A 27,297-nucleotide genomic window follows, 5' to 3' on the forward strand; every position below is an offset into this window, starting at 1 on the left:
TTTTAACGTTTAAATTCCTTTTAAGCTCCTAGTGGCAGCAAAATTCTTAGAATTTTGTATGAAGAAAATGATGAATCCGAAGTGGAGATTATTCATGTTACATCCCCTATGTTGGAAACAAGGAGAGCAGATTCATTTCGTTATCCTAAAACAGGTACTATATATTTTCCCTTGACATTTATATTCACTCATTTCTACTTTCCAAACGAGATTTTCTCTGGAATCATCCAAAGTTATGGTCAGCATTGATCATTTACCTTGGTAAGGATGGGATGTTTATTGACACTGAAGTAGATTTTTTTTTTTAACTACAGGCTGACCCTTTTTAATTATTTTCAAAGGTGGAGAAGTGCACAAAACTGGTTATTTCAAGAAATGAATAAAAAAAGTGTCTCTACTAGGAAATAAAAATTTTAAGTGCTAATGTCTTTAATAAATTGGTAATTTTTTCCCATTTTTCTGTTTATAGCATTTCACTTATAAAGTGATACAGAATTTTTCTTCTTTCTTACCGACTCTTGATATTTTTCAACTTCTTTTTTTTAATGCCATTAAAAACTATGTGAATTTGTGATGGAGTTCTGAGATTCTTATGCATTAAAGCTCTGACTGTACAATGTTCCTTACTTAAGTGTAAAGAATATTGATCTGGCAAAACTAACTTGAATAATTTGGGATAGGCACTACTATTCATTTATGTCTCTTTCTAAAGGCACAGCAAATCCAAAAGTCACTTTTAAGATGTCAGAAATAATGATTGATACTGAGGGAAGGGTAAGTATAAAATGTTGTTGACTTTTTATGTCATTTGACTAGTCAGTCTAGTAGAGATCTTAGATACACTTTTTTATTTTTTGGACTTGTTGAATTTGCTGAGACATCTGTGGATCATGATTTCAGGTTGACTTTATTTTTTGAAAACTTCATGCTGGTTCCCAAAATAGGAATATGGGGCCATGCATATTTATCATTCCTTTCCAATAATTTCTGCTCTTTGCCTTCATTAATGCTCTAGATCAGTATTTTAAAAATACTGGTTATCGACTGGTGAGTTACCTTCTGTGTTGGATATATGTCTATGGTAAATTAAATATCCCATATTTCTCTTGTAATGTAGTCCATTTGGACAATCAAATGCTTATAAGCTGAATGCACACAAGATTGATTATAGATTTAATTGAGATTTTTAAAAACAGCTTTATTGAGGTACAAGTCACATATAATACAGTTTAAAATGGCTTTTAGTATATTCACAGAGTTGCGCAACCATCACCACAGTCAGTTTTAGGACATTTTCATCATCCAAAGAAAGAAATCCCTTAAACGTTACCTCTCAACTTCCCCATGCTACCCAGCTCTGGGCAGCCACTAATCTACTTTCTCAATATAGATTTGTCAATTCTGAATATTTCATGTAAATGAAATCATACAATATCTAGTCTAGTTTATTTCACTTAGCATGATGTTTTCAAGCTCCATTTATGTCGCACCATGTAGCAGCACTTTATACTTTTTATTATCTATTAGCCCATCGTATAGATATTTATCCATTCATCAGTTATGGACATTTGTGTTATTTCCACCTTTTGGATATTATGAATAATGCTACCATGAATGTGTGTGTACAAGTTTTTGTATGGGCATACGTTTTCATTTCTCTTGGTTAGATCCTAGGAATGGAATTGTTGGGTCATATAACTCTGATGTTTAACCATTTGAGGAACCACCAAACTATTTTCCAAAATGGCTGCACTATTTTATATTCCCACCAGCACTATATAAGGTTTTCAATTTTTTTACATCCTTATCGACACTTGTTACTTTTCATCTTATTATAGCCATTCTAGTGGGTTTGGCGTTGTATCTCATTGTGGTTTTGATTTACATTTTCTTAATGGCTAATGATATTGAGCTTCTTTTTATTTGTTTATTGGCCATTAGTATTTCTTCTTTGGAGAACTGTCTATTCAGATCCTTTGTTCATTTTTTAAAAAACTTTTTAAAATTGTGTTGACTAGATTTTAAATAAAAAATGTTTGCTTACGCAGGGCCATTTCTCTAATGTATTATGCAAATAATATTTTAGGCTAAAATATAAGGAACTAGGGACTATTATTTTTCATAGATACTAGAGTCTAAAGTGGTTAAAACTTAACTTTTCCAGTTATTATCAAGAGTTCTGTTAGTATAAATTCAGGGGCAAAGACTTTTAGACTGTGCTAATTCTTGTGGTTTTTTTGGCATAAAGAGCACAAATATAGGTAACCCACAACTTACTGCTGCTGGTTTTGCTATATCCTGCATGCCTTTATAAATACTTAAGTCTGAAAAAGTATATGTTATTAAAGATAATGCTTTTAGTAGACTAGTAAGTTAATTATTTATCTAAATCTTTTATAACTAGATTCCTTTTTTTTAATAGATTATAGATGTCATAGATAAGGAACTAATTCAGCCTTTTGAGATTCTGTTTGAAGGAGTTGAATATATTGCCAGAGCCGGATGGACTCCAGAGGGAAAATAGTGCGTATGTTAAATTGTCACTTCTTTACAAATAATTTAGGATCTAGAACTATAGAACTGTCTATGCTATTAGATTTTCCTTTCAGTTGGAGCTGCCTTTACATATAAATTTGCAGTGTAGTTATTTATGCACAAAAAATTTTTCCTGAACTAAGTGGACTTGTAGATTTGTAATCCTATAAGCATAGGTGCATTGCATTTTAATTCTGTCTCTTACTTAGCCAGTCATGGTTTCAAAGTGTTGTGGTTAAAATAATATGACTTTAAGGCTCACATTAAGTGTGTATTTTTTAAATGAATTTAAGCAGAAATATCTGTAGAGCCTTATGTGAAGATGATTATATATAGTTCTGTATCTAATGTAGACAACAGAAATTTTATGAGGCTGGCATTTTCTCCCTAAAGAGAGAAAACAATTTCAAAGGCCATCTGCAATTTTGAAAATTTAAAGAAAAGCACTTTTTAAAACTCCATTCAAAATTAATTTTGATAAATAAGTGTAGAATAAACTAATACTTTTAATTAGCCATTTGTAAGTGATAATTTAACATATACCAAAGCAATTTTTTCATTGTGAGTACAGAAATAACTCACAGGTACTAGGGGACAAAATAGGGAACTACTCATTTTCTGAGAGCTTGCTTTATTTTTGGTTCTTTTTTCTTATTTGTTTAAATAGTGCTTGGTCCATCCTACTAGATCGTTCCCAAACTCGCTTACAGATAGTGTTGATCTCGCCTGAACTATTTATCCCAGTTGAAGATGATGCCATGGAAAGACAGAGATTCATCGAGTCAGTGCCTGACTCTGTGACGCCACTGATTATCTATGAGGAAACAACAGACATCTGGATAAATGTATGCCCGTTCTCCTGTACTTGGTTAAATATTTTTTCAGAATGCTAAAGCAAATTAAGTTTTATAGCAAACTATCAAAATGAATTTTTAAGCTCAAAATGAGAATATTATTTGCATGGTTTTAACATTTCAAATTGGAATGATGGTTCCAGAATGGAAAGGTTTATAGGTAGAAAGTAGATGCCATTGTAATGACATCTCTCTGGCTGCAGATTTGCCCTTGTACTTGGACATATCAGATATTGAAAATACAGCCTCATCAGTGCCTGTGAGAGGAAAGTCTAGAAAGGACTTTCTCTTTTGAGTTGGCAAACTATACCAAAATATACCAGTTTTGGATTGAATTTCGCATTTTCCAATTTAGTGGGAAAAACTTAAACAGATATGAAATAAATAAATCCAGCTCACTCTTTTGCTGTATATAGGCCTTATAAGATTCACCTAAAACAGATGAACATGTCTTTTCAACTATTAAAATATTTCTCTTTGGAAACTAATAATAAAATGCTGGGAAAAAATATTTCTCTTTGGAAAAAAACTTTTTCTCATTTCTATAATAAGATTTTTATTATTAAACAATATCTCAAAGGATTACAGCGATGATGAGTAAGAAAAAGGTTTTGGTCATTTTTTTCTCCATTTAGGAACATTTATTTCTCAATGAGTGAAGTCTTTGACTAAAGTAAGACAAATCTGAAAGGCCCAGGCAAAATCTATAATTGTAAATACACCGTAGCCTCTAACACTGATAGTTATTTATACTTGAGTATGTTTATCAAGTAATTCTTTCTCTAGCTTAATTTGTTTATGTAGTAATTTCATTAATGTGTATAGTAAATTAAGCTATTCATTTTACAGATCCATGACATCTTTCATGTTTTTCCCCAAAGTCATGAAGATGAAATTGAATTTATTTTTGCCTCTGAATGCAAAACAGGTTTCCGTCATTTATATAAAATTACATCCATTTTAAAGGAGAGCAAATATAAACGATCCAGTGGCGGACTGCCTGCCCCAAGTAAGAAATTCTTTTTTATTTAAAAAAGAAAAAATGTTGGGGGCAGAAGGTGGGAGGGGCAGAGTAATGTAATGTCTCTTTTGTATACTTTGTAAGCACCAATACTTGCTTCATTAAACTCGATACATAAATTAAACTAAAATACAAATGCATGTGTAAAAACAGGACAAAGGTATTTGTTTTGTTTTTATGAGTATGTTCATTTTAATACTTGCAATACCTTAATTGGAAATTGACATTCTAGGAGTTGTGAGTTGGCATCTACTCTGCTAACTTGACTCCAACCCATAGGACAAAATTCTTGATAGATTTATAATAAACTGTTAATAGTGGATAATCTCTAAATAGTGGGTTTACTTAGTTTTACTTTCTACTTTTACCTTGACTGTAATTTTTAATTTGTTTAAAGTGAACCCATATCATGTTTAGATTTAAAATGCTGTTTTTTAAATATTATATAGTTATTAGATATTTTTACATACTAGATGTTTTTTATACTGTTACCATCTACATTGAAGTTAATGTATAGTTATAGCTCTTCAGATTCATATAATTTTGTTGCCCAAAGTGAAATTACATACTATGTCTGCTGAAGTTAATTTCTTTTAAAGAGTGATATTTTCCTTCTGGTAAATGTAATACAGATTGGATGTGTAAGCCTTGAAAAAGTGAAATGGTACTTTGAATACTTCAGGATTTTTTAAAAATTGAGTTAATGATTTTCTACTTAAATTGTTTGTTTTAGAATAGTAGGCACTTTATGATGTTGTGTTATATGCTTAACTGCCATTTGTAACTTAACAGACTCAGCATAGCCTTTTAAAAAAAACAATGGTAAACTATACCTAACAGAATTTATCATTTAAAGCATTTTTAAATGTACAGTTTAGTGCCATTAAGTATATATATATTTTTATGCAAACATCACCACCATTAATCTCCAGAACTTTTTTCATCTTCCCAAACTGAAATTACCTAATAAATAATACACAATTTAGTGGAAAATAAATAACTCCTCATTCCTTTCCCCCTCAGCCCCTGGCAACCACTTTCTGTCTCTATGAGTTTGACTGGTCTAGAGACTTCATTTAAATGGAATTATATAGTATTAATCCTTTTATAACATGTTTATTTCACTTGGCATAATGTCCTCAAGGTTCATCCAGGTTGTAGCATGTGCCAGAATGTCTTTCCTTTTTAATGCTGAATAATACTCCATTGTATATATGTATCACATTTTGTTTATCCATTCATCCCTCCACAGACACTTGGGTTGCTTCCACCTTTTGACTGTTGTGAATAAGGCTGCTATGAACATGGGTGTACAAATATCTATCTGATACTCTTTTGAATATATACCCAGAAATGAAATTGCTAGATCTTATGGTAATTCTATTTTTAATTTTTTAAGGAACCATTGTACTCTTTTTCATAGCAGCTGCATTGTTTTACATTCCCATTAGCAGTGCACAAGGGCTCCAGTTTCTCCACATCCTTGCCAACATTTGTTATTTTCTGGGGGATTTTTTTGGTAATAGCGAGTGTGAAGTGGTATGTCATTATGGTTTTGATTTGCATTTCACTAATGACTAGTGACATTCTGCATCTTTTCATGTGCTTATTAGCAATTTGAATATCTTTGGAGAAACGAGTTTTTGAATCCTTTGCTGAAATTTTAATTGGGTTGTTTGTTTTTTAACGTGGCCTTTTAAATATCATTCTTTTTTGAGATAAGGGAACTCAGTCTTAGGACCTGCAAAGTAAATACTGCCTGTGACTCTGCTTCTTTCCTTAGCCTAATTTTTTAAAAAACAGGTAAGACCTTATATTATCTAAGATGGAGAATTTCTTCCCTGAGAGCCTAAGTTTAACTTGGCCCTTAGTGTGAAATTATCTTACCATTCCCTATGTTGTTCAGAAGTGAAATTCACTTATGGAATTCCAGAAAGTTTAGTGACAAAGACTGGTCAGAGAGCTGTGAATAGTAAATAGTAGTTAATTAAAACAGTATTTTGGGGACAGTAATAAAAAGTATAACTTAAAATGTTTTACTCTAGTTGAAGATTGTAAGAAATGCTGTTACCTCAGTTAACATTCATCTCAGAATGCCTAGCCTCTGTTCCTTCTCACTGTCTATTTCTGGGCCCCTCAACTTGTCTACCTCTTTTTTCCCTTTCTTTCCTTTTTTTTAGTCTTTCTTGCTCCAGGTCTTCCTCATTTCTTTTCAAGTCCACTTTATTTTCCTCCTCCTTTCACTTTTCTTCCTTAAGGAGCTATGATATGAAACTGTTAATACTTGAGAGATATATATATTAAATAATATTTATTTCCCGGCCTTAAAATTTAAAATTAAGTTAATTTTTTGTACCTAAGGAAAGAAATTAAGTCAATTTTTAAAAATTTGAGTGAGACCCCTGTACTATCTCATCATCTTAGCCTGCCCTCAGCTGTCATTTCCCACAGCCGTAGCTAGCAGTAACTAGGCAAAGAGAAATAGTTTCCATTTTTTAACCACCTCCTCAGACCATTGAGAGCCTCACCTACCAAGACAGAATTTCGTAAAGACAAATGGGGCATGTTGGCATTTACTATGGGAATACCCAATTTATTTTTGGCAAATGAAAAATAATTACATTAAAATTTCCCTTCTGTGGCTTTTTAAGTAGTTCGTTGGCATTTCTAGAACAAATGCCTTGTTGACCCATTAGATGTCTTTGTCTACCCTAAAGTCTAGAAATTTTTTGAGTTCTTTTCTGGCTTTGCCATAAGAATATATTTTGCTGTTTTTACTTTACTTTCATGGATCATTCCATCATTATTCCAGAGTATTATGAGGACTCATAACTTGGAGTTTTTTTTTTTAACTGTGGACTTTTTTTTATTATGGTGAAATTCACATAACATTAAATAAATTAAACCATTTTAAAATGAACAGTGGCATTAATATATTCACACATTGTGCAACTACTACTTCTAACTACTTCCAAAACATTTTCATGACCCTGGACATAACTTGAAATTTTAAATCTACCTTTTTTGGGAGAAAAAAAAAGTTTAGAATACTATTTTTTACTGTTTCGTTTGCTTATAGTCTTGTATAAAGTACTGAATTATAACTATATTTATCTTTAGGTGACTTCAAGTGTCCAGTCAAAGAGGAAATAGCAATTACCAGTGGTGAATGGGAAGTTCTTGGTCGGCATGGATCTAATGTATGTTCTTTTATTCTACTAATATGTTTAGTCAACATCTCCTGTGTACGCAGTAATAAAAATCAGTAGTACAACTTCATATGAATCCAGTGTTTTGAAAATGATAAGTTTAAGCCTAAAAGAACTCAAGTTGTTAGAAAGGAAGAATCTTAAGATATAAATCTCACCCATTTTATAGCCCTGGTATTAGATGTATAATGGTTACCGAAGGTCACCATTTTCAGATACAGCGTTGCTACTTAGTAAGGAAAGGGCTGGTCCGTACTTCTCCAGTCTAACAAGTTGTAAATTAGGATATAGTTTGAGAATTATTTTTAAATCTCTTATAAACTACTTGTGTCATTTCTACATTAGAAATTGCATTTACTACTACTGAGGTAGTGATTCTTTCATTCACCTGTATCTTATCTCATAAATTTAAAGTTTCATCCACCATCTGCAAAAAGTGGTGTGGACATTTATACAGAGCATAGATTGGTAAGGAAAAGGAGAGAAATCTACCCACCATTTCACTTTCAGCATTTGGCTTTCTGTAGTAATTCAGTGAATTCTAATTTTTTTCTTTTGCTTTTCACAGTACTTTATATTTGTTTCTGCTTTCAGTTAGGTGGTCAGTTTCATGAGATCTCTAAGAATTCCACCCATTATATGTGTGATACATAGTTAAGTTGATGTATACTACCAAGATTATAGTGAAGGCCTATGATTTCCTCTCATTGATTTGGAAATTTATTGAAGGATTGTGTATGCTGGCTACTAATAAGAGTCACTTGTAATCCCCAAGGTAATCAAAGAGAAAGAATGAAGATCCAGGTCCCAGGTTTGTTCTCATTGGTAAAAACTTTAGAATATAATAGGCTACCTTTATAGTCTAATTTTCACTGAGAGTCTCATATGGCCTTCTGATTATATATCCAAATATATATTTTTTCTGTTTAGGGACCTTGGATATTATTGTCACCTGAGAAAAATCTTATTGTGGAATTCTAAGCTCTGATAACAAAAAATTACACTAATGTAAATTTCATGCTGTGTAATGATTGGACAATACTGAGAGAACCCCCAAAATTTTATTTATGCAGATCTGAACCTTATTTGGGCAACCTAAATGTCTTGCCATTTTGTGTATCTTTTTTCTTCTTTGTCTATGTCATGCTTATTTATGTACTATGTTTGTGTCTTTCTTTCTTACTCTTCTATTTTCCCGTCTATCCTTGCTTTGTTTTTTTTAAGTTACCTTTTTTCCCCACTCTACTTTTGCCAGTGACCTTGTTCCCATGCAAAGATTTCTAATGGCAGTAATTGGGTAAAGATTTGAGACTTTTAAGGCTATGTGCTGCTTACTTTTGAGGAGTGGTTTTTCAAAGTATGGTCTCTGGACCAGCAGCAGTTCATCACCATCACCTGGTAACTTTTTGAAATGCAAATTCTTGGGCCCACCCCAGATCACCTGAACTAGAAGCTGTAGTGGTAGGACCCAGCAATATGTTTAATAGCCCCTCAGGTGATTCTGATATATCTGTAGAATAAAGTAGTTACATGAAATAGAAAAGAACCATTATAGATGGGGGTAAAGAATTAACCAGTTATTTTTCAAATTTGAAAGGCCTGACTCCCAACTGCTAGAACCAGTCTCAACCTTTTGCATGGAATTAACACATACCTGTGAAGCTTCATGAATGTTTTTCCTATCTTCCTTATCACTTGTACCCTTTCCATTTTTGTTGTATGGGGCTATGTAATCTCAACTGTGTTTATTTCTGTATCCATGTGTGCTAAAAATGTTTAACAATGAAGAAGAAGCTTCCTGGAGAAAATGTGGCATTTAGAAATACTTGCTTTTAGAATTGTATCTGTGTTTTCTTTAGTGTGTAAAAGAATTTGAATTTTATTAAATATTGCTTGAATAGGCTGGTAAAAGATTTTTTAAAGGAAGAATAAAAGCCATTTCATTAGAATCTTGGGATTTGGAAAGAATATTATGTGAATTCATCTGTGAGTTTACTTGCTGTTGAGTTCAATTATTCCCCAGTCCAATAGAGAAAAACACTTTTACAGATTTATACAAAAGACCAAAAAGTACTGCCTAAGATAATACAGTACTGAGAAATACACAGGATGCTAAAATTAGGCTCTGTTAAGTATACATGAGTAGTTGACCTAAGCTGCAATATAGCTATTATTTTTTCCTGTAGAGGGTTGTCATTTTAATTAAATAGTTCTTGTATTTTAAGAAAAGCACACATTCTGACCCTATAGGAAACTCTACTAATAGTGTACAACTCTATGTGGTGTCCTTTTTCCTTCTAGACAGGATCTGTTCTTAGCTAGGTATAAGTCATAAACAAACCAACAAGTTTATTAACATTGGTGGACATTTTTTTAAAAGGAAGCACAAGTCAAAGGGTGACTCAAATGATTCTGAATAAAATTAGAGATTGTTGGTTGAATTACTGACCTTGCCAAGGTCATACTAGCACTTATTTTTATATTGTTATTTTGACAGATCCAGGTTGATGAAGTCAGAAAGCTGGTATATTTTGAAGGCACCAAAGATTCTCCTTTAGAACATCACCTGTATGTGGTCAGTTATGTAAATCCTGGAGAAGTGACAAGGCTGACTGACCGTGGCTATTCCCACTCTTGCTGCATCAGCCAGGTATTAGGTCCCTATTTGAAAAGGGTTTCCTATCATAGAGAAAAAAAAAAACAACAACCCTCTGCTCATGTAAAACTCCTTTTGAATAATATGAAAATAGGTGAAATTGACCTGCAGAAGTCTGATTCTCTGTGAAAAAATTTTAAAAAGCTTAGCCTTAACCTCTGCATTGCATATGTACATAAATGGTCAGACTCTTATATTCCTAATACAGCATCAGTACAGATGTAGTAGCAGATAACCTTTGTTACTTTTCCCTGGGGAAAAAGTAATTGTTTCTCCTCTCTCTAGCATTGTGACTTCTTTATAAGTAAGTATAGTAACCAGAAGAATCCACACTGTGTGTCCCTTTACAAGCTGTCAAGTCCTGAAGATGACTCAACTTGCAAAACAAAGGAATTCTGGGCCACCATTTTGGATTCAGCAGGTACTCATTTCCCTGAACCTGATCTTAAGTAGGATTAGTACATTGGTGTACTAGACCTGTGTGATATGTCCACATTTTCTGAGCAGAGTCTTTTCATCTCTCACCACTGCCTGTTTCTGAGCTGCTGGGTTTCAGGTTGATCCCACCCCTCCTGTACTATCAACTGCTGAATAATATGGATCACCTCCTACTGTAGGAGCAGGAGCAGGCAGGAGCAGGCAGGAACAGGTCTGGAAGACCTTTTTGAAAATATGATTAATATAGTCAATATATCAGCTAGGAAACCATTTATTAAGGGAATAACCAGCTGGTAGCTTTCTTAAACTTTTAAAGCACTTAGAATAGCCGTCTGACTATAGGATAGAAGACTCATTCTGTATGAGAGTAAAAGCACTGCAAATTATCTATTTTTAAAATGCTTTTTTCAACATAAAGAATGGACTGATTTTATGTATCTTTTAAACCACTTTATCCCTCAATTTTTTTTTCCTGTTAAGTATTCTCACACATTAAATACCTGCTAAGGGGTTAACGATATAAAACCACAGAGTATAGGTACTTTCTAATGTCCACAAGCAGAATTTGTAATATGGTGATGATCTCTGCTTATGGTGATGATCTCTGCTTAGACTGTAATATCCTCCAATATACACAGACTTAGGATAGGTCTGTATAGTTTTGGTAAACCAAAGACAGATCATGACTTTCTTTTTTTTTCTGGATTCTGGTTGGGCTTATTCTCTAATAATCAGAAACAAATGTTATTTGAGCATCTGCCATGAACAAGTTAAATTGATTAAGTTAAATTTGTGCTTCCAGTTTCTAATCAGGTATATGTGTTAACCATAAGTTATACCGAACTGAGCACAAAGTATTTCTATAGTTCTGCATGTAAATACCTCCTAGGTTCCAAGGATTATTCATAATGTTCTATATCTATTTCTGAAGCAATTTGATGTTCATTAGCTTTTCTTTTGTAAAGATAAATGTTCTTGCTTAATTTCTTTCTTATGACCTGCAAGGGGAATGGTCAGTTATTTGTGTGTAAGGTTGCGGGTTTATGGAGCTCAGATTATGGAGCTCCCATAAGAAGGTCCCTTACAAACTCTGTATGTTATTTCCTTGCAGGACCTCTTCCTGACTATACCCCTCCAGAAATTTTCTCTTTTGATAGTACTACTGGATTTACATTGTATGGGATGCTGTACAAACCTCATGATCTACAACCTGGAAAGAAATACCCCACTGTACTGTTCATATATGGTGGTCCTCAGGTGGGTATATTTTATTTATTTATGTGTGTGTGTGTGTGTGTGTGTGTGTGTGTGTGTGTGTGATCTATTTTTTTAAACATCTAGTCAGTTGTTTGAGATTTAAGCATTGTTGGGCCTCTGCTGTTAAACTCTGACTTATGATTATCCAGTTCTAATTATCCAGTTTAGGATTTTAGGAAGCTAGGTCTTGTTAGATGGGTAATTTGTAAATCAGCATCAATTTCCTAATTTCCAGTGAGGACTGTAAGTTTCATGGGGAATAGAATATTCATGTCAACAGGTAAATGTGTTGTTTTCTATGTAGAGAAATTTGTTTTGGGAATGAAATTAAATAATTAAATATATTGGTACATAAAAAGTCTTCACAGATATTTTCGGAAAGCTTTGGTAGTCTAATGAATTCCTCTTCTTTATTCTAAGGGTATGTCTCAAGCAGACTAGAATACATTTATCAGCTAGTTTTTGTTTTAAATATTAGCATCTCAGTATTAAGTACATTCCATTGACTATCAAAGTATTTTGGGTAGATGAGTTGGTTAATTGGTAACTTTTTTAAACGTTTATTCTTGATTATATGTCTTACAACAAGCCCTTAAAGAACTTAGAGTATAATTATACTGTTTTTACAATGTAACTCTTGGACTTAGTAAATATCCTTTATAATTATACCCAATTATTCAGTATCTGAAGATGTATCTAGATGCCAAGTCATCTAAAAGGTAAACACAAAATAACTACATAAACCACAAACTCAGTGATGATCTATTCAAGTTAAATCACTTTGCCATTATTGTGTTTTACAAATAAAACATGATTAACATTTGTATTATGTCATCTATATGTAAATCATGAAAAAGTTAAATTAGACTTTTCTTCAAAACTTGAAGTCAAATCTTCATAAACTATTAAAAAAAGGCTTAATACAAAGAAATTCAAAAGAGAAGTTACAGAACACTCTCAGAAGCTTTATATGTTTGTTATGTTACTTAGATATTAAGGCTAAGTAAGAAGAGTGTTTCTCTTTTCCAGTGAAGGAACGATATATGAGATATGTGAAAAATACACTATAAAAACTAGCTGATTTATCTAGATTTTAAAACTAAAGGACTCCTTATATTAGTAATTAAGTTTAAAAAGTCTAAACCAAATGAAAAGATACTCAGTATCACTAATCATGAGGGAAATGCAAATCAGAACCACAGTGATACCACAGAGATACCACTTCATCCCCACTGGGATAGCTATTTTCAAAAAAAAAGGGGGAAAATAACGAATGTTCCCAAGGATGTGGAGAAATTAGAACTCGGATGCATTGCTGATGGGGATATGAAATGATCCAATTGCTATGGGAAACTATGGTGTTTCTTTAAAAAGTTAAACAATTACAATTTAATCTAGCATTTCCATTTTTGAATGTATACCCTCAAAGAATTGAAAGCAAAGACTTCAACAGACACTTGCAAAGACTTGAACAGACACTTGCATACCAATGTTTATTGTAGCATTACTCATAGTAGCCAAAAAGTAGAAGCAACCCAGTGTCCGTTGACAGATGAATGGGTAAACAAAATGTGCTATAAAATAGAATATTATGTAGCCTTAAAAAAAAGAAGAAATTCTGACACATGCTATAACATGGATGAACCTGTAGGACATTGTGCTAAGTGAAATAAGCCAGACATAAAAGGACAGATGTTCAATTATTCTACTTGTATGAGATGCCTAGTATAAGCAAGTTCATAGGAACAGAAAGTAGAATAGAAGTGTCCAGGAACTAAGAGAGGAATAGGAAGTTGTTGTGTAATAGGTATGGAGTTTCTGTTTGGGATGATGAAAAGTGCTGGAAACGGATAGTGGTGATGGTTCCACAACAGTGTGAGTGTAGTTAATGCCACTGAACTGTACTCTTAAAATAGTTGAAAAGGTAAATTTTATGTATATTTTACCATAATAAAAAGAAGTATTAGCCAGTGCAGTTAAAACAAAATTGTTTAATTGTTTGAAGTTCTTTATGAATATGACTGTACTTTTTTTACACTTACAGAAACAATTTCTTTCTCAAAATATTCTCTGAAAACATTCAAATTTGGTGATGCCATAGGAGAATCTGGTGTTCGGTTTGCAGGGAGATTTCCCCAGGAGATTATATGGTAGAATGTCTGTGGCACTTCAGCCCACTGGGAAATCAATTAATCCTCTTTTTTGATGCCTCCATCTGGGTTAATTATGAAGAGGATCCTTAATGTAAGACCAGGTCTTTGTAATGGCACACAATAGCCTTGTGAAATTTGAACAAATCTTATAAGTGGTCCAAACCATGTTCTTTTTTGGTATATTTACAGGTCAAAGTGTCCCAGTTTATAACACAAGGTCAATTACTTTGTCACTAAATATAACAACATCTGTAGTCAAACAAAACTGAAATCCAAGAAAAACAATATCTCCCATTAAAGTCATTAAGGCTTATTTAGTCCTTTAAACTCTTTGGTAACAGCTGTGTGTTTAAAAATGTTTATTTGACAAATATTTATGATGCTTCCTATGTGCGAGACATTGCTCTGCAAATATAAATGTACAAAAGAGCAGGTTAGGTGATAATAGGACACAGGTTTTGAAGAATTAATTCTGAAGGAGACTTTTGAATTCTCAGTGCCAGAGGTATTATATCTAACTCTCTTCTTCCAGAAGTAGTAGGCCTCCAGGCACCAAAGGCAGAAAAACTGGCTCTGGGGGAAAATGTTCCTATTAGGCATTTGAGACCATCTTCTGTGCCTGACAACAGGTAAAGAAGTGAAGTAGTTTTCTTTAAATGCTCATATTTGAGTTCTTCTGTGCCTACTACTTCTTTTTTCAACTCCCTCCCTTAAAAAAAAAAAAAAATACCTTTGCCCACCAAAAACCGCCCCCTTGCCCATGGTAGGAAGGGAAAACATTCTCCTATCTCAATTTTTCATTCATTCATTCAGCAAATAGTTATTGAGTTCCTATTATGTACCAAGTACTATTCTAGACAGTGAGGATACCACAGTGAACAAATTAGACTAATGTCCTACCCTCATGGAGCTTAGTGAGGAAAATAATAAGTAGAAAAATACATAATTTCATATAATGGAACTGTTATGAATACTTGGTGGGAAAGAAGATGGCAAAGTGATTAAAATAGAAATTCTGATAGGAAGGTCAGGGAACATTTCTGAGGGTACAGAGGCTGAGAAGGAATGAGCCATGTTAAGGATCTGACGGAAGAGCATTCCAGATAGGGGGAACAGTAAACATAGGAAGCATCATAAATATTTGTCAAGGTCCTGAAGTTAGAATCAACTTGATATAGTTGAAAATAAGATTAGGTTATGATACAGTGTGTAAAAGGAAGGAAATGGTATGAGATGAGGTCAGAGAAATCACTAAGGGCCAGATAATGTAGGCTCTCAAAGGCAATAGTAAGGGGTTTAGTCTTATTCTGATCTAAACTCCATATCATTTGAGGGAGCTAAGCTACAAAATCAGATCTGATTTACATTTTTAAAACATCATTCTGTTACCATGTGAATAGACTATAAGAGGACAAGAATAGAAACAGGAAGGCCAGTTCAACAGTCGTTACAGTGGTACTAACATCCAAAAGTTCAGAAAGAAGATGCTCTGTACCACTCCGAAGCCCCCCAATCTAGCCCAGTACTCAGTAGCTACTTTTTGAGTGAAGTTAGTGTTGATTCTTATTTAACTCCTGGCTGACTTGGTTTTCCCATTGGTTTCAGCGAGAGAAAACTTTCTCATTTTTGCCAGAACATTTTTTTTGTTGTTTAATATCTATCTTAATGTCCACCAAACCTTAAACTTCTGTAACTTTCTGCCCACTAAAGTCCCCTTTTCCCTAGATAGTTTATTTCTGGTGAAGCTCTAAACTACATTTAATTTCCCAGTCATTTTGAAGATAGCTTCTAGGGCAATAAAGTGATTTAAGAATTATTCTACCCTTTGAACTGATTTGTGTAACAGGAAAAAAGAAGCTGGACTGGTCATGGTGTTTCATTAAAATACTAAGTTTTCCTGCTGTTGGTCAGAGATAATCCCAGAAGAGACGGGTAGGGAAGAAAAATGATCTGTTTATCTTTGTCTCTGCCATTTGAATGAAACAGTTCTTCAGGGTAGAAGTAATTATTTTAGTAACCTTTTCTATAGGGTAGGTTAACTCTCTTGTATGTAATTAATATCTCGGTTATAGTTGTAAAGTCCAGTTGCTCAGTAATTGCCCTGAATTAAGTGTGAAGTTAACAAAGAAAAGAAGTACCCTCCTACAAAGGCGTGTCTGTGGTTTCCCATCTTTGGACACGTAAGAATTGGAGGCAAAGAAATACGGACTTGGAGAAGTCTGGGGCCAGCTTGCTCCTTGCAGGCTCAAGACCAACCATCCCACATAGGAAAAAGAAAAGAAGCAACATAAACATGAAAAGATTTAAGTTGATTTAAGAACAAATAGGGGTGGTGGAGAATTGCTAATAAATGGGCATAAAGTATCATTTATGCAAGATAAATTCTAGAGATCTGCTGTACAACATTGCCTATAATTAACAATACTGTACTGCAGCGGTCCCCAACTTTTTTGGCACCAGGGACCAGTGCTCCTATGAGAATCTAATGCCTGATGATCTGAGGTGGAGCTGAGGCAGTGATGCTAGCGCTGGGGAGTGGCTGCAAATAGAGATGAAGCTTCGCTGGCTCCCCGCCGCTCACCTCCTGCTGTATGACCCTTTTCCAAACAGTCCACGGACTAGTATAGGTCCACAGCCCAGGGGTTGGGGACCCCTGCTATATTGTACACTTAAAATTTTATTAAGAGAGTAGATCTCACATTAAGTGTTCTTGCCACAAGAAAATAAAGTGTTATTTTAAAGGTAAAATGATATTTAAAAATTTAAGCTTTCTACTTTTTGTAATGTCCTGCCTCTCATGCTTTTGTATGCTACCATTTAATAAATGTTACTGAAGTTGTGTTTCTTCCTCAGGTGCAGTTGGTGAATAATCGGTTTAAAGGAGTCAAGTATTTCCGTTTGAATACCCTAGCCTCTCTGGGTTATGTGGTCGTAGTGATAGACAACAGGGGGTCCTGTCACCGAGGGCTTAAGTTTGAAGGCGCCTTTAAATATAAAATGGTGTGTGAACATAAAAACAGTTTTCTTTTAAGACGTTTACATATTCTGATGCATTGTTTGGTGTGAAATCCCAGAGAGAGTCAGGAGGAAGGGGCTGTGAGTGAGCGAGAGAGCACGAGCAGGAGAGAGAGGGATGGAGGGTTCTAGTTTTAGAGTTTGGGATGGGAGGGAAGATGCAACTTGGCATTCATTAGGCTAGCTTTTGTCTACTTGTAAGTAACTTTGGGGAGCTGAAATAGAACCTCTTTGATACAGATATAGAAGTACTCTCTCTTTCTATGTATGTCCAGTTTAGCCAGAAGGCAGCACTATTTAGCTTTCAGGATCCTATACACTATTGAGAGGAATAATTGAGATTTGTTCTGTCCTCTGTGAAGAGAGAAACCAACTGGTTAGTGCCTTCCTTGTGACAAGCCTCTTTCTCTCTACAGGAAGCTTTAAATGCTACCTTTTAGAGATGCCCCATGTCCTTTCTGCTGCTTTGGGAAATGATGAGAATCCGATGTTCCTTTTGCACAGTAAGGCAGTTACTGTGTTTGCCAGTGTATTGGACATGCTGAGTAAGACATGGGGATTTTCTCTCACAGCCAGTTCTTTGACCTTATGTTGTATTCTCATGTAAGTTTTTTTGTTTTTATTTTTGTTTTAGCCTCAGTGAAGTGAGATCGTGTGCACTGGCAGGCCTAGTAATACAGACAAGGGTGGTGGTGGTAGGAATTAGGACTTTAAATAAACAGTATATTCAGTTCCTAGAGGTAGATGATGGGGAAATAGGAAGATAAGGCCTCAAGAATGATTCCTTCTGCTTTACTATATTACACTTTAAAAAGAAGTAAAATTAGTCAACCACTTAAGGGAGCTAATTTTTTGTCTGGGTATGGGAAGGCTTGTTACAAGGAAGATGCTGACCTCTTAGCAGACAACAGAACAAATGGAAATGGGAAGTACCCATATGACATGGGACAGTTTGTGTTGCAGTTGAAACAAACTTTATGACTCAGGGGTAACTAAACTCTAGGACAGGCTAGCAACAGAAGCTATAGGCCCCTGTCTCTAAATTGAGTTTTACAAAATGTTTTTCGGGCAACAGAATCTCAATTGATAATGAATTCTAACCTAAAACACTACAGATATTTTTAGCAAAAACATTTATCACTTTAAAAGCACTCTTATAATAGAACTTTTTTTTTTATTAGAATCAGTGTAATTTTCTCTTTTTTGACAGGGTCAAATAGAAATTGATGACCAGGTGGAGGGACTTCAATATCTAGCTTCTCGATATGATTTCATTGACTTAGATCGTGTGGGCATCCATGGCTGGTCCTATGGAGGATACCTCTCCCTGATGGCATTAATGCAGAGATCAGATATCTTCAGGGTATGTGACTTTCTATTGTACTTCTTTTCCCAATAAAAGTAGAAATTTTTGTAAATTGAGGATATGAGAAAATGCTGATTTTCTGAAGGTTTACAGAGTTGGCAGTATTATGGAATGTTAGGGTTTGTGTATTTAATAACCATGTGAGGTAATAAATATATCTATCAACTTGTGCTATCCATGTAAGATAGATGTTTACATATCTATATATTGAAAAAATACTTGTCAACTTGATGACCAGTTTTTGGCTATTTATAGATACATGCCAAAGATTATGGGCATTACTCATGATTACTAAAACACATAAACGTACAATATTGGATTGCAGTTACTTGTTTAACTGTTGGGTTGCAAGCTCTTAGGGCAGAGCTGTCTGCCATGTGCCTCACTGTATCCTAAGCAGCCAAGCACAGTGCTTGGCACATCATAAGTCCAGAGTAAATCTGTATTAAAAATATAAATGATGTTTACAATTCTGTAAACAACTTCTTAGAACAATGTAAAAGAAAATATATAAAGATGCTAAAGTTGTTAAGGGAGTGGGAATTATGAGTGGTGGTTTTCTGCTTTATATTTCAATAACATAATTTTATTTTACAGTGAAAAATAATTTTTATTTTTAAGAATAAAAATGATAGGGTTTTTTTCATTTATATTCGGATAATTTTTATTTATAATAACAATAAAATTCTGAAAACTGCTATAATTTTCTCAGGCATACAGCTGTCGAGAAAGTAATTAGAATATTCAATGTAAAACTGTAGGTAGGAGCCTTAAAATGAGGCAAGTGTTTAGTCTTAAATATATTTTATTCATTGTTTTAAATTTTGTATTACCAACAGAAGCTAAAAAAAAAAAAACAGTTGTTTTTCCTATATAAAACTGACACTCCTCACACATTTTTTTCCAGTCCAAGAATCTATTTACACTGAGAAATTCATATGTTCTGGTTCAACCTCCTCTTTTAACAAAGGGGCCCATGTTTGTATTTCAACTAGCCCAGGTTAAGGGTTTGGTATTCCACATGTCTGTGGAACAAGAAACTAACTGATACCCAAAGTATCAAGTTCTTGACCTTGGCACTCCACTTTGATTTTTTTGAGTAGCCTGAGACCATGTATCCTCAGTCGTAAGGCTAAAGCCTAAGGATAATTTTAGCCTGTAAATTTGCAGTTAGAAATTCCCATTGCTAGCCATTCTTTTCTGGACCACACTTGACTATCATTGTTCTTATATAGGTTGCTATTGCTGGGGCCCCAGTCACTCTGTGGATCTTCTATGATACAGGCTACACAGAACGTTATATGGGTCACCCTGACCAGAATGAACAGGGCTATTACTTAGGATCTGTGGCCATGCAAGCAGAAAAGTTCCCCTCTGAGTAAGTGTAAGCTTTAAAATTAAGATTATAAATTTAAAATTATATTTTAAAAAGTTGTTAATAATAATGAAAACTACAAATGCTATTACCAAGTCTAATATTTATAGAATACTGGAATGACATGGGTGTTTTACAAATAATGTTTGTGATTTTTTTTTTTTTCTTAATGTTTGTGATTTTTTTTTAAGAACATGCCATAATTACTATCTGTGCTAATATCTTAGGAAACTGAACACATGATCTTTTTATTTTTTTAAATCTTTCATACATATAGCATCTGGTTAACATATTACAAATTTAATATTAAAAATGTTCAGTCCTTATTCTGACATTACAGTGTAAGTTAACATAATTAATTAGTTTAAAGGAATTAAATGGTTTTTCCAAATACTCTATTTTGCCTAATCCTCTGATATTTACATTTCTCCAGACCAAATCGTTTACTGCTCTTACATGGATTCTTGGATGAGAATGTCCATTTTGCACACACCAGTATATTACTGAGTTTTTTAGTGAGGGCTGGAAAGCCATATGATTTACAGGTGAGTTTTTCTACATTTTCTAAATAAATTTGTGATTAGTGATTGATTACTTTGAAATATAATAGACTGTGGAGTAAGGCTGAATTTTTAGCTGTGGCTGTTCTTTGCTTAAGAGAACTAAAGTAATAGGCCTACTCAGTAGTGCGTGCCTCTAGTTGGTAAAAATTAAGATTCTGTTGAAGTCAGGTTGAAAACTGGCCTTGGATTACATGACTTGTGTATCTCTACCTGCCTTCAGTTTGTAATCATGGAAAAGATGACAACAGTCCATTTACTATCCTCCTTTGTTTTTCTTCTTCCCCTTGGAAGGGTGGGGAACTGTTACTTGATTTCATTCTCATAAAAGGCTTTTAGGACCTAGTTATATGGTCTTTTAATTTAATTTTATATTGACATTGGAGCAGAAACCAGCAAGTTACCCACCTCCATTGCTCCATTACTCAAAAGTTTTAAAAAAACTTTTCCTCCTTTCTACTTGCATAGATTATATGCTCATAAGAAATGAAAAATATACTTTTTTCTTTTTTATTGTTCAGTTGACATTTATATAGGTAAACTATGAGATATTTGTCTCTGGCAGCAGTTACCAAGCATTTTAGTCTCAGGACTCTTACATACCAAAGAGCTTTTGTTTATGTGGATTATGTCTGTCACTATTTCTCATATAAGATTAAAACTAAGAAAAAAATATTTATTTTTAAATAATGATAAACTATTACATGTTAACAAAAATCACATTTTTATTGCAGGGGGGGACTGTTTTCCAAAACAAAACAAAAAAAAGTTTATTGAGAAAAGTAGCATTGCTTTACATTTTGTAAATTCTCTTAATGTCTGGCTTAATAAGCAAGACACCTGGATTCTCAGCTACTTCCACATACAGTTTGTTTTGAAATGTTGTTTTGGCTAAAGTAAGTGAAGAAAATTCAGCCTCACAGAATATGTAGTTAAGAAATGGGGGACTATTTTAGCCTTTTGAGATAATTGTGGAATTCTTCTTTGATACTACACCAAAACTGGACAGTTTCTTAAGATTGGTTTTTGTATGGAATCTGAAGCTGTATCTATAAACTTTTTATACTCTCGTTATATTAAAATTTATTGGATCTTGTACTTCAAATGGATCCTTTTACCCATGCATTGGTCACCTGGAAAATACTGGTTCACTGCATTATGCCAATCTTCTAAATGTCGACTCATTTCATTATACAGTATTTTTTAAATATTACCACTGATCTCATTAGAAAAGTCTCTGAGTTCATGTTGGGCAACTCATCAGCTAGTAGTGGTAGATGCAAGTTTTCCAGAATTCTCATTTTCACTTAAAAGATCAAAATTTGTCATTGGCAACAAATACTGTCAATATAGTCCTTGAAGTGACCAGCTCACTTAATTCATTTTTGAGAAAATGTTTGCCAGATACCCAAGTCTGAGTTGTCATCCTTTCAAGTTAAAAATGAAGTTCCATTTAAAAAGGTGCAGTTCAACTCGCAACTCAGTTGCACAAGTGCTTTTCTTTGAGACATCCTGTAGAAGTGCTTTATGCATTCTTCCCATTTCCTCACCACAAAATAATAAAACGACATCTACTCAAGATTTGCAATTTAATAAAGTTAAGTTCTAATTTTTACTGCTACTTAAGTGAAATTGGCATTTTGCTTTTTTACTGCGAGTATGTGGTGGTAAAGAATACTGAGACTTCTAATACATTTTAATGTCATTGTCTTGATTCATGATAAGGCACCAGCATTGTTTCCCACGATTGCTTTTGCATTATCAGTGCAAATGCCAACACAGTGAGTAAAGGCAAATAATGTCTTAGTATTGTACTGAAGGTAGTTTGACCTTGTGTATCCCTTGAAAGGGTTTCTAAAGATCCCAGAAATCTGCAGACCACACTTAGAGAACCACACTGGTCTACAGATAAATCCTTATATAAGCCTAGTGGAATATAGGGAATTATAAAAAGCGGAATGGGGCCTTTAGATGAGAGGTCTGTGTTTAGTATCTTGAAGAGGGTGTGCTGCATGTTATTAATCCTGTTGAAAATCTCTGGAAAGCTGTGAAAGGAGATGTATTATGACATTTTGCTTTCTTTGTTGTTAAGATCTATCCTCAGGAGAGACACAGCATAAGAGTTCCTGAATCTGGAGAACATTATGAACTGCATCTTTTGCACTACCTTCAAGAAAACCTTGGATCACGTATTGCTGCTCTGAAAGTGATATAAATTTGACCTTTGTAGAACTCTGGTATACACTGGCTGTTAACCAAATGAGGAGGTTTAATCAATAGAGAACATAGAATTGATCATCACATTTTGGTACCTGCCATATAACATCTACTTCTGAAGGTATATTTGGTGCCATGTGGGCATCTACAGCTTGCGGATAGGAATCTAATACCTTAACCATATACACAGAAAATTGAATGACACATATTTCTAAGGGACCCAGCAAAATCTTGAGAATTACTGAAAGAAATAAGACTTAGCACCATGTATCCATACTACCTTATTTTCACTTTTAATAGCATTATAAACCTCATGGACTTAATTAGTGTATTTTTACAGTATACTTCTGAGTTTGTTAAAATACGATATTAGTGATTGGTTTGGTTCAATTCCAGAATCTCTGACTAGTTACAGATTTGATAGCACTTAAATGTAATTGAATAGCTTATGCTTCATTGCTTGGGATGTATCCAGCATGTTATTAACTAATCACTATTAAACCTATTACTTAACCAGTCATTAATGATTTTTCAAGGAAAACTTAGTGGCCTCCTAAAGACACTTATTTTGTTTCATTCAAGCTCTGACCAGTTTTTAGCCAATTTAAATTGTATCTAGTATAAATAGTTCTCTGATAAAATGACAGAGTGGATTTTTCCTTTCACATAAAGGCGAGTAACTATATGTAGCATGGATTAAATTAGTCTTATAATATTGATAATTACAGGCAGAAAAATTTTAAACAAATGATTAGAGCTTAAATATTTGCAGGCAATTTCTTTGCCTTTAGGAAAAGGAAAAAGTACACATTCACTTATATTCTTCAGAAAATTTAATGGTGCCAGTTTCCATTGGGTATTTTCTTATAAAATGTTCCAGGATTTTAGGGAGATGGAAGGGAATCTTGGGAATCTCGGTGGGGTAGGGGTTAGCAGGGCGTAGAGGACGACAGGGAGAGGAGAAGGCAAGGGTTTGCTTAAGAACTAAGCAGAAGTATAATTTGACCAAAATACTCATGAAAAGGTTTGGAAAGTGAAATTTAAACGTCTAGAATGTTGGTTAAGGAAACCAGAATTTAAAAATTACTCTCTTGCCAACACAGTTATAGACTAACATTATTCAGGAGAGGAAAAGTTCCTTGAGAGTTACTGTTGTAATTCTCAATTCTAATTTTTTGTTATTCTTAATTTTAGAAACCTTACAAATTTAGACTTTATCCTTTTAAAATTATTTGAGCATAATTTAGATATTATGAGCTTAAAGAGGTTTCCAGACAACTTCTTTACCATAAACTGATCCCTTATAAGCCATGTCTCTTTTTCAGTGTTTAAAGCCTATAAGCAATTTCTTGAATGGCCATGACATTTTCGTGGGTTAGCCCTAGCTCTTGACTATTAAGGGAGCTCATAGGCTTTCAGGTGCTAATTGGGATCTGTCCCCTTAGAGTCTTGCGGTGCTAGGTGGGTCACATTGGAGCCAGTGGCAGAGAAGGCACCTATGAGTTTGACCCTTTTTATCACAAAGCTCAGTGTTTGGAAAGTTGTTACTAGTACTTTTAAACAATGCTCCAAGAAAAATTGCTTTTTCTTTCTCACCACTACACAGACAGTGGACTTCTCCCATAGAGAGAGAGCACAGCTTCTATTAGTAAGGATGGTGGCTGTGCGTCAGAGGTGGACTTTATTATCATTGAGGGCCAGGTGGGAGGTGGGGGAAGCCCAGAAATGGCAGGGTGACCTGATGGTTCTGTCCTTGGGAAGGGGGTTGGGTTTTGCTGTTTGTGTATTTATACTGTATAATAGGTGTCACGCTTTCTTCCCCTTTTATCTGTATATGTATTGATTTTCTTGTTTATGATATTTTCCATGCCAAGATTTGTTTATATTTTTTCAATGTTAAATTAAATTGATTTGGGTAACTTTTCTTCCCCAAGAAAGTATTTTCCCCCATGACTTAAGTATATATCTGACTGTTGAAGGTGGTTTTTTATTTGTGGACTAGTTGGTCTCCAAGGATCTATCCAAAGTAGAAATGGTATGGACAGTGGCTTTTAGGCAGCTGCTCATCTGAAACTTCTTACCCATTAAGGCTGTTTCTTCAAAATGGCATCTATAATTTTACCAAAACAAACCTTAAAGAACCTCATGTACGCTTGAATTCACAGGTTTTCCTTTTGCATCTTAACTTTCTCCTTCCTCCTGTCACAAGGAATGCTTCTGTTACAATTTTTAGTCACTTAAATGCCATTCTCCTACTATACATGGGGGAAATACCTGACTGAATTCACTTGCAGAAAGACAGCTTGACTGAATTTGATTTTTTAAACCAGTGTGGAAAACATCATAGTCAATTCAAGCAATCAGTAGAAATTTCACTGAAATTATTGATACCCTGTCTGAGTAACAACTTAAAAAGCAAGAGTATATAAAAGTAGTGGCACTTTTGGTGAGAACCAAAAAGCACTAGGTTAAACATCAAACAGGATTTTTGTAGGCTTGATAAACAGATGCACTTGATCAACCATCAGCAAGTATAGTTGCTTGTGCATTGTTGAGCAGTGGGACTCAAAATCAAGATTCATCTGAGATGCTTACTAAAAGAAATGCAGTCTTGAACCTCACTCTGAGAAATCTGGATTCAGTTGATTTGGGTGGAGACCAGGACTCTGCATTTCTACCAGGCTTTCCAGGTGATTCTAAAGCAAGTCCTTTGTGTGCTACTTTAAGAAACTCTTCTTTAGAAAATGGAGTTAGATTAAGAAAATAATAGGTGACTTTTACACTGAACTGATTTATAAGAACCTAAAACAGTCAAGACAGCTGCTCAATTTTGATAACCGTTGGTCCCTTCTCACTCTGAAAGAAGCATAAGTAGCCTTAATTGTGTATCCCTTTTGTCTAGAGATTCCTTTTGGAATGAAGGTTTTCTCTCTTGTTTCCTGGCTTGTTTCCAAAGCCTCATACAAGAGAATAAAGTCACAATGCATGCATTACTTTTTAAAAGAATGAGATACAGATATTGATGCTTACTTTTTTTCACTACTAGTTTTATTCCTTACAAAAGGTTTATTCCTATCCCACCTCTCTATAACATTCTCTCCTTAGGCAGAATGATTCCTATAAGATCTCATTATTATAGAATCATACATTTTTCAAGTTATTATTTCTTTGATATAATCTAATGTTCTCATTTGTTAGAGGAAGAACCTACATGTTAGAGAAGAAAATATACTCATGGCCACACAACCAGTTAGTATTCAGTTGGTACTAGACTACATCCAGATGTCCTGACTCATGGTAGTTAAATGATATGTAGAAAACGCAAATTTTTAAAAAGTATTTATTAATATATTCCTATGAAACATTTTAAAGATAACATAAAATGGTTAATTTTTCCATTCTAAAGTAAATGCTAAGCATGCTTATTAATGAAGCAGTACTTCTAATTAGTATATGACATTCTGAAGTTAATTAAATGGTTATACTAAATATGTCTTCCTTGGTGTAGTGGGGGGACTTGGGGATTGGGATATAGAGTAGAGTGCTTGCTTAAGCCTGGGAACCCAATTTATAGCTATTTGAAGTAAGAAAAGAGACATGGCCCTATCTAAATTGAGATATGTAAGGTGAGCGTCTATTCCCAGAAGAGATAAAGGAATAAGGAAACTCCCCTGACTTCCATCTTCCCAGCTCCTCCCTGCCTCATCTATCCATCTTGCAGCCTAAAATATGGAGACGTGTTAGTGCAAGGTGCTGGCTCCTACTTTTCTTATTTTATTAAGAGATAGCTCTAGGTAATCATTTCAGAAGCCCCTCACAGACAGAATAAGTAGTGTTTGTATGTTTGTTTTTAAATAACCCAAATACGAATTTACATTGTATTCAGCACAATTGGAGTTCAGGTCTTTAATTTTTAGAACATAAAGTGCCTGCTGTTTAAAGCATTGACTTGTATAAAAAGAATTGCATGTCTCATGCCAGTAAGTTTATGGGTTTTCTCATTTTCAGCTACATAGCTTTTAATCATGTAAAGCAAAACGTTAGTTTTGTTGCATTTTATTACAGGTTCTTTGTTGCAATAAAGATGCTGCTAAAATTAATTGATGTAAATGTTCATTTTCCCCCCTGGATTCTCCATTTGTGCAATCTTCCCTTGATTAGTGGCAAGTATGGAGTGATTAATACACATGAACAAGGTCATATGCTTGCAAAGGAGAAGGGAGACTGCAAGGTAATTACATAGGGTTTCCAGTGCTCTAAACACTAATCAAAAATGTATCTAAACCCAAAAGAGGAGGTATGCAGAGAACTGCTTTGTACCTGCAAATGGTTCCCAACACCCAGCAGTTGGTACTGCAAGGGTAGGTGGTGCTTGGAGCCAGTGATTAGCATATCTCCCCTGAGCAGTTGGGAGTTTCAGGAAAGCCACTTGGAGTTAATAGTGGTTTCTGCACGTTCTTCAGGAAATTTCAAGGGAGTTTAGTGTAATACTTTTTTTCAGAGGTTTCTTTGACAATTCTCTGGCCTTTTGAAGTTATACTAATTTACTAAATCAGACTTTCTGGAACTCGGCATGGGGATTAATATCTCAGCATACCTATAATCCATTTATGGCACTCTGGGAAACTTATGGACTACCTT

The 27,297-nt window shown here is 34.3% G+C and overlaps 1 protein-coding gene and 1 non-coding gene across 8 annotated transcripts in view; both read left to right on the forward strand.

Moving 5' to 3' along the window:
* DPP8 (dipeptidyl peptidase 8) overlaps positions 1-26,756 on the forward strand; it is a 50,827-nt gene extending 24,071 nt beyond the window's left edge. For all 7 annotated transcript variants that reach the window (XM_015595962.2, XM_015595963.2, XM_006920253.3 and 4 more), the window contains 14 exons: positions 26-154; positions 713-774; positions 2,423-2,523; positions 3,203-3,380; positions 4,239-4,398; positions 7,531-7,610; positions 10,117-10,269; positions 10,561-10,696; positions 11,825-11,970; positions 16,977-17,123; positions 18,349-18,501; positions 19,740-19,882; positions 20,313-20,424; positions 22,532-26,756. In XM_015595962.2, the coding sequence (XP_015451448.1) occupies positions 26-154; positions 713-774; positions 2,423-2,523; positions 3,203-3,380; positions 4,239-4,398; positions 7,531-7,610; positions 10,117-10,269; positions 10,561-10,696; positions 11,825-11,970; positions 16,977-17,123; positions 18,349-18,501; positions 19,740-19,882; positions 20,313-20,424; positions 22,532-22,654 (1,823 nt within the window). In that variant the 3' untranslated portion in view covers positions 22,655-26,756. The remainder of the gene's footprint in view (positions 1-25; positions 155-712; positions 775-2,422; positions 2,524-3,202; positions 3,381-4,238; positions 4,399-7,530; positions 7,611-10,116; positions 10,270-10,560; positions 10,697-11,824; positions 11,971-16,976; positions 17,124-18,348; positions 18,502-19,739; positions 19,883-20,312; positions 20,425-22,531) is intronic.
* On the forward strand, positions 16,261-16,391 carry LOC112469912. Its single transcript, XR_003042764.1, has one exon. It is a non-coding gene; the product is annotated as a small nucleolar RNA SNORA38 (small nucleolar RNA).
* Positions 26,757-27,297: the final 541 nt, after the last annotated feature.

This window comes from Pteropus alecto, unplaced genomic scaffold (assembly GCF_000325575.1).
Source record: "Pteropus alecto unplaced genomic scaffold, ASM32557v1 scaffold86, whole genome shotgun sequence".
Classification (NCBI taxonomy): Eukaryota; Metazoa; Chordata; class Mammalia; order Chiroptera; family Pteropodidae; genus Pteropus; species Pteropus alecto.